We start from the raw sequence: 12,438 nt of genomic DNA, 5'->3' as shown, positions 1-12,438 counted from the left end.
GTTAACACAACCTTTCGACTGATATACCCTCCAGCCTTCATCTCATTAAATCATTTCATTTTTTGTTTTTTCATATTTGTTTCTTCTCAGGATATAAAATTGGCCCAGATATTTAGGGATTTGATAGAGAAGGATGGAAGATTTGAACTAATTGGTGAGAATCTAATGTCACTTGTGTGTTTTCGCCTGAAGGTAAATAACTGTTTATTCATTCGTGCAGTTATTGTCTCGCTCTTTTGTAATATCAGCTTCGTTAAATATAAGCAGAAAAAATGTTATAAATATTCGCTCGGAAATTCTTCAATGGATGACAAAATGAATACAATCTTGTTCCTGTCAATTTTAACCGCCAAAGAGAATAACAACGGATCATTTGCCTACGGGACTCATTACTGAGAATACACAGCCAAATTTATTGTAAAAATAATGTTGCTCGATATGTAGAGATGCAAATACATATAATACGTGTATGTGCGTTTGTATACATGAACATATGTCTGTAATGTATATACACACGCGCGCACTCACACACATAAAATTACATAATAATAAATAAATGGATTCATAGAATTGTTTGGCAATCAAAGAAAGCTCATCGAGCTGACTCCATGTATTCCATATACCGTATATTCAAAGAGAAAATTTTGTATGTATATTTTGAGTTGATGCATTGCTGTAACCATACTGTTGAGTAGATATGACGATCTAGCTTGCTTTATTTGCTCTGATTTGTAAATATATAATGGTTTTGCTTAATGCGTAGTGTCCATATCTAAGACGTATAAGCATAATTTACTAAACACTGATGATATTATTACATAATGAAGGCTGCGAAACAGACGTAACCCTGTAGATGTCAAATGGTTAAATAAATATATATCCACTTCTCATACCTCCTGATTTTATACATACATGCACACATACATACATACATACATACATACACACACACACACACACATACATACATACATACATACATACATACATACATACATACATACATACATACATACATACATACATACAAATTGAGTGACTCGAGAATATTACTAAAAACTTAAGAAAATATTACAGTCGGAACTCTCCTCTTACAACGAAACAATATCCCACAATTTATTTGCAGTACCAGTGCTGAACCCAACATTTGGGACACTTTATTGGTCTGTAGAGGAAATCCACCCCATAGATATCAAATCAAGAAAATCCTGACAACAGGTGGGAACTTCCACAGAAACAGTGACATTGACAGGCTTACTTAAGAAGAAATGAAGGTGGTAGAGGCCTGAGATCAGTGTAGACGGTCTTCGAATGCCGTATGGTATCACTCAGGCAGCACTTGCTGAACAACAGCAGCAAAAATATATTAATGCAGTACTGAAAAGTGAAGGGAGCAACATTGTTCGAGTTGGCAGAGAATTCTTCAAGAATTCTTCAAGAGCTGGGCTCTCTTACCTCGGAGAAGACCCGGATGAAACACTTCACGAAGACAGTAGAATTGACACGAAGCACAGCCTCTCTTTGACACAAGGCCACTCCATCACATCACACTCGCATTTGCAACCTAGGAACAGAAGATTTTCACAAAGTAAATGATGAACAAAAGAGACAGTGACGCTCTTGTAATCCCAAGGTGCAACCGTGCGTGTAAGCTATATCCTATTTTTGTGGAAGACATTAAGCATGCGATTAGCAGCTATCCTAAAGTATTGTCACTGTACTACCTCCCTATGTGACGCGATGTTGTTGCTAAAACAATTCACAATGCCATCCTAAGAATAGACTGCCCTGAAATAAACTTAGAAAATCCCTCTGTTATGGAATATTTTCATAAACACCAACTCAAGGAATACTGGTGTAATATTCCCATTAAAACGTCTGTCAACTGTGAGCATAACAGGCCGGATATTGTTGTTTGGGACAGAGGGGAAAAGGCATGTACCGTCATAGAGGTCAGCTACCCTGCAGACATAAATATCTCTTTGAAAATCTAAGAAAAAGAGGATATCTATGGATGACTACTTCGAAACCTCCAGAATATGAGTTCATATTCATATCAATAATAATTGGGGCACTAGGTTTTGTTAGTAAATGCTTAAAGGAGAATCTGGATAAACTGGAATTTCCAGAAAGAGAAAATGAGCAGCTAATTCGTACATCACGAGTGCAATCTGTAAGTGGAACAATAACAATATGCAGGACTTTTCTCAAGTTCCAAATGTGAATTTGTCTGTGTTAGCTACATCCTAAAGATGGAGCCTTGTATCTTTGTTGGAAATCGGCTTCTTCTACAGTGGAAGATTTACATTAATTAAAAAATAGAAGAAATAAACATACATACGTACATATACTATACTGCTTGCCAGCCAAACTGCACTACTGGCTAAAATATCTGACCACTGTCCCCCTACTACGTTTATGGTAAATAGCAGGCACGATTACACTGGGTACCAAAATTAAATGTATCATACACATTATGAATGCAAGCTAACGTTTTTAGACTAAAATTTAGACTAATTTCATGATGATTTTTATAATTTAACTCCATTTATCAGTTTTTCAGTAAATACATGCAAATAGTTACATATTTATATGTATGAAATCATTAACGTAATAAATAAGGACATATTATTTTTAGAAAGTAAATTAGTTTATTGAGTTAGAAATCATCACTATCATTCTACAAAGAGTGAATACAGAAAAAATAGCTTAGGCAAAACAGACAAAGCTAGAACAACAGAGTTAGAAACATTGTCATTTGGATTTCCTGCGGTGTTCTTGATCTGGTTGATCACGGTAAAGTGACCAGCAGTAGTTAGCCAGCAAACTCTTATTCCCGAAGCCTTGGTGCCGTTTCTCCATAGCACTAATGTCCTGGTGAAACCTTTCACCATGTTCATCAGTCACTGCTCCAAGGTCATGTTCGAAGAAATCCAGATGGGTGTGCAGGAAGTGAACTTTCAGTGACATGCGACAAACCATTGCTGAGTAACATTCCAGAAGATTCTTGGTGCCAACCTTGTAGTCCATTGCCTTCTTGTTGCCCAAGAAATTCTCACAGTTCCAATTCAAAGCATTCCAGGCAGGTAGTTCCAGTTCATCCAATGTTGTCTTGAAGTTGACATTTTTGAGTACTTCTCTGATTTGGGCTCCAACAAAGATACCCCCCTTTCAACTTCACCTATGTGATTACTCAAACCCTCTGGGATTTCTATTCCCTAGTGTCTTTACAAACTATCTCATCAGTCCACGCTTTATGTTCAAAGGAGGCAATTGGACATAACATGGATCTACAAGACGTGTACTCTTGACGCTAGATAGTCCTGGCTGGTATGATGTTCTTGTCTGTCAGTTTGATGTCTGCTATTACTTGAAAACAGAACTCAATGCAAAAAAAAACAAGATAATAGTTATCAACTCTCTACCTGTCCCAGTTCTACGTTACAGCTACAATATTGTTTTACTGGACACTAAATTAACTAATAAAAATAGACTTGAAAGCAAGAAAAATTACAGGATTTAGGGTGCGCCATCCAAACTCTGACATAGAAAGGTTATATATAAAACGTATAGAGGGTGGCAGAGGCCTTATACAGCAAGAAAACTATTACAAAATAACCACCATAGGACTACAGAAATACATACTTCAGAAGTAAAGAAAACTAATACAAATAGGCACAAAACACGTACAACACACAAAAACTGTTTTCAATCTTAGAGAAGCTGGCATATACCAGCAAGAATTCATACTACCTAACAACTACGAAATAATAAAAAAAACAACAAAAGCTGTAAAACAACTGAAAAATCCCAATAATGGATGAGAAGCTCAGGACTCAAATGAGAGAGTGAAGGATTGTTAATTGCAGCACAAGATCAAAGCCTTCTCGCCAGAAATTACCAAAAACATATAATGAAAAGAAACATAACAAGTAACTTCGGGATATGTGGAGATGGACAAGAAACAATAAATTATATTATCTCTGGCTGACCAGTCCGGGCTAAGAAGGAATATATTCACAGACACAACAGAGTTGGGATCTATATGCACTGGATCTTATGCTAACACTATAGAATAACAACAGAAAAAAGATCCTATAGTCACACGCCAGAAAAGGTCACAGAAAATGAGAAAGCAACCATACTTTGGGATATGCCAATACACACAGACCGAGAATTGAGGCCAAGAGGCCGGATATAATTGTCAGAGATCATCAAGAAAAAATGCTTTCTAATAGATGTATCAATATGAACAGATGGCAGTGTTTCTCTAGAAGAAACAGATTAACTTTCAAAATACAAAAACCTGGAAACAGAGGTAACTCGAATGTGGAGTCTAAAAGCAGAAACAATTTCCTTCATAGTAGGTGCTTTAGGTATGATAAAAATATTCAGACAAAGACATTACAAAAACCACTGGACTTACAAGTATATATAACATACGGCAAATAGCAACTCTAGGCACCGCACAAATCCTACGTAAAACAATTTCAGTACAGTAAAAATGGGGACATCACAACAAACCAAAGCACATATCCAAGGCACTCAGAGCTGCGCTCGGTAGTGCAGTGAAAGAACGTGATAAAAATAAGACTACTACTAATAATAATAAAATCCGGCTTCCGCAGAATTAATTAAAGGATTAAAATATCAACATTCCCAGTTTAAATAAAATAATTTACTGGCGACAAAGGAAACTGTACACTTGACGAAATCCACTCACAGAGTATGAAAAATCCAAGAAAGCAAAAAGAAAAACTATTCAGTAAAAGATGGAAGGGATCTCTTTATTCTTCAGTCATTGAATAACGAAACAACTTCTCTGAAGTAAAATGGTGAAGGCGAGAATTGCAAATACAGAATGAAATAATTGATGTAACGGAAATCAAAAAAGTTTTGTAACAATTCATTCCCGATTAGTTGCAAAGAATCCGTCGGTATAAAAAACATCAATGATTCTTTCCACAAAGCAAAGAGACCGAGCAAAAAGACCGAGCTAAAAGGATTCTGTAAACAACTCGATGAAGATAAACATATTTATTTCTTTCCTTTTAGTTGTCTGAGTACAAGCTCTAACAAAAAAGTTTGTATTCAGAACACAGAATTCAGAACATTACCTTTGATGGTTGTGGCTTCGAAGCATTTAATAAGGACATATATTTAATCAGGTACCTCTCAATTGGACAGTGAAGCCTGTGGCCTAGCGACAGAGTGTTGCGATCACCATCACAACATCGCGGCGCCAATTCCCAGATCGGATACTGAATGGTCTCTTTGACACTTCGTTTCATTCACTGTAATTTGGTAAAATGCTATGGAAACCGGGTAACCGGTCTTTTATTATTCTTATAAATTATTATTACTAAGTAGCGTTTATTATCTGTTTATTGAGCTACATCTACTTATTATTGTATTTATTACAGGGGAACAATGAAATCAATGAGGAGTTAATCCAATCGCTTACCCTGACCAGAGAAATTCACATAGGATGTTCCAAAATTGACGATAATGTGTTCCTTCGATTTGTTGTTCATGCCTATCAGGCGACCTCTGAAGACATACAATATTCCTATAAACTCATAAAAAAACTTGCTGATCAAGTGTTATTTTCGAAACCACACCCTCGCTCAGAAATCTCTTCGAAGTGCTTCAAATGTATCATAATCTGAAAACATATTCAATATTTCGAAGACTATTCTTTTGTATATATAAGTATATCTATGTGTATTTTAAGAATGAACGACTGCGTAATAATACACGGTATGCAATGCAAGTTCGTCTAACTATTATACTATCAGAAGCATGAAACTTATTGCCGCTTACATTGAAAACGTGTGATTATTAAACCAAATCTGTCTGTCACTAAACCGAATACTTGTTTTGTTAAAAAAGGAACGAAACCACTATACACACACTCATTCAAATATATATATATATATATATATATATATATATTATATATATATATATATATATATATTATATATATATTAATCGCTAGCCACTAAACCTTTTTATTTTCTATCTCTGTTTTTTCTGTGTTCCCTTCTGCTGAAGGGTGTAGGCTCGAAAGGTAAAAGACTTTTTCACTTCCTGAGCATTAAACTAATACATATGGTTGTAGTTTACACACCCGTCTTCGTCTCTTGTTTTATATTATGTAAATTCCAACTAATATATATATATATATATACATATATATATATATAATATATATATATATATATATATATATATATATATGTATGTATGTATGTATGTATATATGTATGTATGTATGTATGTATTACGTCACTAAATCTGAAATCGACCGATGTGTATCTAAACTTTTTCAAAAAAAATTTTTGTTCATTCCCTCGTTTTAAGCGCGTGTCTATCTGATAAAATAGTTTAGAGCCTTTTTCTCTCTTCTAGCATGTGGCATTACATGGCAGTTACCCTTATAATATTATAAGTATATTTATTAAATTATATACTTTGTATTAATTTTTACCGTAACGGTTTTTTTTACATGCTAGCTACTTGAGAAAATCCTATAGAGATTTTATTCTTGATTTTATTTATATATCATCATCATCATCATCATCGTAAAACGGACATTAAATAATAATGAGGATGATGATGATGATGATGATATATAAATAAACTCAAGGATAACATTTCTATAGGATTTTATCGAGTAGCTAGCATGTAAAAAAACCGTTAAGGTAAAAATTAATACAAAGTATATAATTCTATAAATATCATTATAAAATTATAATAAGGGTAACTGTCAAGTAATGCCGCATGCGAGAAGACGCCGAAAGGCTCTAAACTATTTTATCAGATAGACACGCGCTGAAAGCGAGGTAATGAATAAAAAATTTTTGGGGAAAAGCTTACCTACACATCGATTAATTTCAGATTGAGTGACGTAATACCACTTCACTATCATCGGTATGACATAACCAAAAGTACATAATCATAAACATTTATACATACGAACTAGATTTTTAACTTGTATGTAAATGTGGACATTTGTATATGCACCGTAGATAAACTTAGATAAACTTAGATATGTTTCAACCAAAGATTGGTCCAGGCCATGTCTAACTTAATAGCACCACCTGATAGGATTATTCGAATCCTGTTTAAGTCGAGTTTTGTTCAAGTCAAGTTTTGTTCAAGTAGTGAGTTCTTGTTGGGTGAGTTGTATCAAGTTTTGTTCAAGTAGTGAGTTCTTGTTGGGTGAGTTGTATCCAATTATGGGTGGCTTATCTGGTATTCTTTGAAGGAATCTATCCAGACTCAGTTTAAAGTTGATGGGATCCTTTTCCTCTTTGATCTCCCTCGGGACGATGTTAAATAGGGCAGGGCCTGTTGGGGAAAAGAAATTATGTTGCAGTGTACATGTATGTTGTGATCTTGAATTGGGCAGGGGACGTATGGCCCTTGGTCCCAGTCTTGGATGAACCTTGAAGCTAATGTTAAGGTCATTTGGGCAAAGTTGGCGGTATATTCTCCACATCGTACAAATGATGTACCGCTCACGGCGACGCTGGAAGGAGTAAAGTTTCAAGGCTTTAAGGCGATCCCAATAATCGAGAGCAACCATACCTTCAATTCGTTTAGTGCCCTCTGGGGTGACTCAATTCTGGAGATGTTTTGTCTTGTATGGGGAGACCACAGTGGGCAGCAGTATTCAAGGTGTGGCCGTACAAAGGAGGAAAAAAGTGGTATGATGACACCTAGTTCTCTGGACCGGAAAGTTCTTAAGATCCAGGAACTCATCCTACGAGCTATATCGACCTTCTTGTTGATGTGTGCACTCCAACTGAGATCGTCATCAACAATTACACCCAGGTCTCTGATATTTTTAGAGGCTGTGAGCGGTTCCCCTGTAGGAAGAGAGTATGGTTGTTTTAGTGAGGAATTTCTTCCAAAATGCATCAGCTCAAATTTTCCCTCATTCAGTTGCATTTTGTTTCTGTCTGCCCATTGACTCACAGCATATAGATCAGACTGGAGTTGTGTTCGTATGGGATGTATACATGTTTACAGTTATGTACTTTTGGTTATGTCATTCTGATGATGGTAAAATGGTATTACGTCACTAAACCAGAAATTGGTCTACGGCTAAACTTTTTCAAAAATTTTTTTGTTTTCATTCACTCGTTTTAAGCGCGTATCTATCTGATAAAATACTTTAGAGACTTTTGGCGTCTTTTTCTCGCATCATTACTTCGCAGTTGCCCTTATACTTTTATAAGTATATTTATAGAATTATATACTTTGTATATATATATATATATATATATATATATATATATATATATATATATATGTATATTGGCAGGGCTTACTGCTAGGGAGTCGGCCATATGCTAGAAATAGACCATCAACGGTCAAACTACAAGGAAATTCTCTAGAGGAAAAAACAGCGAACACCAGAACCAATTTTGGCGGGCATGACAGATGAAAATTATATAAAAAACAGAATTAAATGCATACCTCGGTTTCATCCTTAACAAGAGAATTACTTATGCAATCCAAATGTCCGTGCTTCTTCAGTGCATCCGTTCATAGTAATGTAAACGGAAAAGCTAACCCCAGCTTTCGTGCCGGTACAGACACGTGTGTAGCTTTACCGATTACACTAGTGATAAAATTTCAAATGTCTTGGCTCTGGCGCGCTAATAAATTTATGAGGCGAAGGGCTGCAGTAAATAATTCACTGCGGTTCGTGCCTAGTACTAGAGAACGTATTTATTTCAATATGTAAATAATAATGAGGGAGATAAATTAATATTAATTTTAATATCAATTTAAACCAGTAGTCCAGCATACAAAAATCTGAGGAGTCAGAGAAAATTCTAATATATGTGTATATTGGCAGGGCTTACTGCTAGGGAGTCGGCCATATGCTAGAAATAGACCATCAACGGTCAAACTACAAGGAAATTCTCTAGAGGAAAAATACAGCGAACAACAGAACCAATTTTGGCGGGCACGACAGATGAAAATTTATATAAAAAACAGAATTAAATGCATACCTCGGTTTCAATATTAATTTATCTCCCTCATTATTATTTAAATATTGAAATAAATACGTTCTCTAGTACTAGGCACGAACCGCAGTGAATTATTTACTGCAGCCCTTCGCCTCATAAATTTATTAGCGCGCCAGAGCCAAGACATTTGAAATTTTATCACTAGTGTAATCGGTAAAGCTACACACGTGTCTGTACCGGCACGAAAGCTGGGGTTAGCTTTTCCGTTTACATTACTATGAACGGATGCACTGAAGAAGCACGGACATTTGGATTGCATAAGTAATTCTCTTGTTAAGGCTGAAACCGAGGTATGCATTAATTCTGTTTTTTATATAAATTTTCATCTGTCATGCCCGCCAAAATTGGTTCTGGTGTTCGCTGTATTTTTCCTCTAGAGAATTTCCTTGTAGTTTGACCGTTGATGGTCTATTTCTAGCATATGGCCGACTCCCTAGCAGTAAGCCCTGCCAATATACACATATATTAGAATTTTCTCTGACTCCTCAGATTTTTGTATGCTGGACTACTGGTTTTAAATTGATATTAAAATTAATATTAATTTATCTCCCTCATTATTATTTAAATATTGAAATAAATACGTTCTCTAGTACTAGGCACGAACCGCAGTGAATTATTTACTGCAGCCCTTCGCCTCATAAATTTATTAGCGCGCCAGAGCCAAGACATTTGAAATTTTATCGCTAGTGTAATCGGAAAAGCTACACACGTGTCTGTACTGGCACGAAAGCTGGGGTTAGCTTTTCCGTTTACATTACTATGAACGGATGCACTGAAGAAGCACGGACATTTGGATTGCATAAGTATTCTCTTGTTAAGGCTGAAACCGAGGTATGCATTTAATTCTGTTTTTTATATAAATTTTCATCTGTCATGCCCGCCAAAATTGGTTCTGGTGTTCGCTGTATTTTTCCTCTAGAGAATTTCTTGTAGTTTGAGCGTTGATGGTCTATTTCTAGCATATGGCCGACTCCCTAGCAGTAAGCCCTTGCCAATATACACAATATTAGAATTTTCTCTGACTCCTCAGATTTTTGTATGCTGGACTACTGGTTTTAAATTGATATTAAAATTAATATTAATTATCTCCCTCATTATTATTTAATATTGAAATAAATACGTTCTCTAGTACTAGGCACGAACCGCAGTGAATTATTACTGCAGCCCTTCGCCTCATAAATTTATTAGCGCGCCAGAGCCAAGACATTTGAAATTTTATCACTAGTGTAATCGGTAAAGCTACACACGTGTCTGTACCGGCACGAAGCTGGGGTTAGCTTTTCCGTTTACCTTACTATGAACGGATGCACTGAAGAAGCACGGACATTTGGATTGCATAAGTAATTCTCTTGTTAAGGCTGAAACCGAGGTATGCATTTAATTCTGTTTTTTATATAAATTTTCATCTGTCATGCCCGCCAAAATTGGTTCTGGTGTTCGCTGTATTTTTCCTCTAGAGAATTTCCTTGTAGTTTGACCGTTGATGGTCTATTTCTAGCATATGGCCGACTCCCTAGCAGTAAGCCCTGCCAATATACACATATATTAGAATTTTCTCTGATTCCTCAGATTTTTGTATGCTGGAACTACTGGTTTTAATTGATATTAAAATTAATATTAATTTATCTCCCTCATTATTATTTAAATATTGAAATAAATACGTTCTCTAGTACTAGGCACGAACCGCAGTGAATTATTTACTGCAGCCCTTCGCCTCATAAATTATTAGTGCGCCAGAGCCAAGACATTTGAAATTTTATCACTAGTGTAATCGGTAAAGCTACACACGTGTCTGTACCGGCACGAAAGCTGGGGTTAGCTTTTCCGTTTACATTACTATGAACGGATGCACTGAAGAAGCACGGACATTTGGATTGCATAAGTATTTCTTGTTAAGGCTGAAACCGAGGTATGCATTTAATTCTGGTTTTTATATAAATTTTCATCTGTCATGCCCGCCAAAATTGGTTCTGGTGTTCGCTGTATTTTTCCTCTAGAGAATTTCCTTGTAGTTTGACCGTTGATGGTCTATTTCTAGCATATGGCCGACTCCCTAGCAGTAAGCCCTGCCAATATACACATATATTAGAATTTTCTCTGACTCCTCAGATTTTTGTATGCTGGACTACTGGTTTTAAATTGATATTAAAATTAATATTAATTATCTCCCTCATTATTATTTAAATATTGAAATAAATACGTTCTCTAGTACTAGGCACGAACCGCAGTGAATTATTTACTGCAGCCCTTCGCCTCATAAATTTATTAGTGCGCCAGAGCCAAGACATTTGAAATTTTATCACTAGTGTAATCGGTAAAGCTACACACGTGTCTGTACCGGCACGAAAGCTGGGGTTAGCTTTTCCGTTTACCTTACTATGAACGGATGCACTGAAGAAGCACGGACATTTGGATTGCATAAGTAATTCTCTTGTTAAGGCTGAAACCGAGGTATGCATTTAATTCTGTTTTTTATATAAATTTTCATCTGTCATGCCCGCCAAAATTGGTTCTGGTGTTCGCTGTATTTTTCCTCTAGAGAATTTCCTTGTAGTTTGACCGTTGATGGTCTATTTCTAGCATATGGCCGACTCCCTAGCAGTAAGCCCTGCCAATATACACATATATTAGAATTTTCTCTGACTCCTCAGATTTTTGTATGCTGGACTACTGGTTTTAAATTGATATTAAAATTAATATTAATTTATCTCCCTCATTATTATTTATATATATATATATTTAGCAGAAGCATAGATATGACTCATGGGTGGAGAGTTTCATGCGTTGGCGCTCATCAAACTGGTTTCAAAAACTAAATATAAACAATAGTATGCATATATTCATATTTTGAGTTCTATTTTCTCTGCTCACCATATCTATATGTGTGTGCGGGCGTGTGTGTGTGTGTGTATGTTTATATATATATTTATATAATAGTGTACATTTAAACACAAGAGAAAATACCTTTAACGGGTAGTTTTACACGCTAGAAGAAGCAGTCAAAACGACCAAGACCACATTTAAGAGCAGTTTCGAAGGAACTGAAAATAAAAGAACTTTTATTTTGTTATTTTTTAACGGTTATACCTAGATTTCGAAATAAAATAATTTGCTAGACGAAATTCTCATCAGTAACCGCACCATAACATTAACATATAATTTAGAGACAAATAACACGTGTCTCTAATTATGTTATAATTTTTCAAATTCACCGCGCAAGTGCAGTTTCAGTCAGCAGCAGATGAATAATGCCGAATTGATCTTCGAAATGCTAAAATCATATACGTAAAATATATAGGGTAGCTAATATTTTTAGAAATTTCCCTACCAGTGGCGTAGAATGTATAAAAAGTCAATAGACAACATATTCTCCATATAAAATTAGTGT

The 12,438-nt window shown here is 35.5% G+C and overlaps 1 protein-coding gene across 3 annotated transcripts in view; it reads left to right on the top strand.

The window, feature by feature from the left end:
* The window catches only part of LOC115209452 (aromatic-L-amino-acid decarboxylase-like), a 96,914-nt gene extending 91,023 nt beyond the window's left edge, over positions 1-5,891 (top strand). For all 3 annotated transcript variants that reach the window (XM_036500985.1, XM_036500983.1, XM_036500984.1), the window contains 2 exons: positions 91-192; positions 5,424-5,891. In XM_036500985.1, the coding sequence (XP_036356878.1) occupies positions 91-192; positions 5,424-5,669 (348 nt within the window). In that variant the 3' untranslated portion in view covers positions 5,670-5,891. The remainder of the gene's footprint in view (positions 1-90; positions 193-5,423) is intronic.
* The last annotated feature ends 6,547 nt before the right edge of the window (positions 5,892-12,438 follow it).

This window comes from Octopus sinensis, linkage group LG3 (assembly GCF_006345805.1).
Source record: "Octopus sinensis linkage group LG3, ASM634580v1, whole genome shotgun sequence".
Lineage (NCBI taxonomy): Eukaryota > Metazoa > Mollusca > Cephalopoda > Octopoda > Octopodidae > Octopus > Octopus sinensis.
Note: the sequence above shows the minus strand (reverse complement) of the source record. Positions and strands in the feature narration are given on the sequence as shown.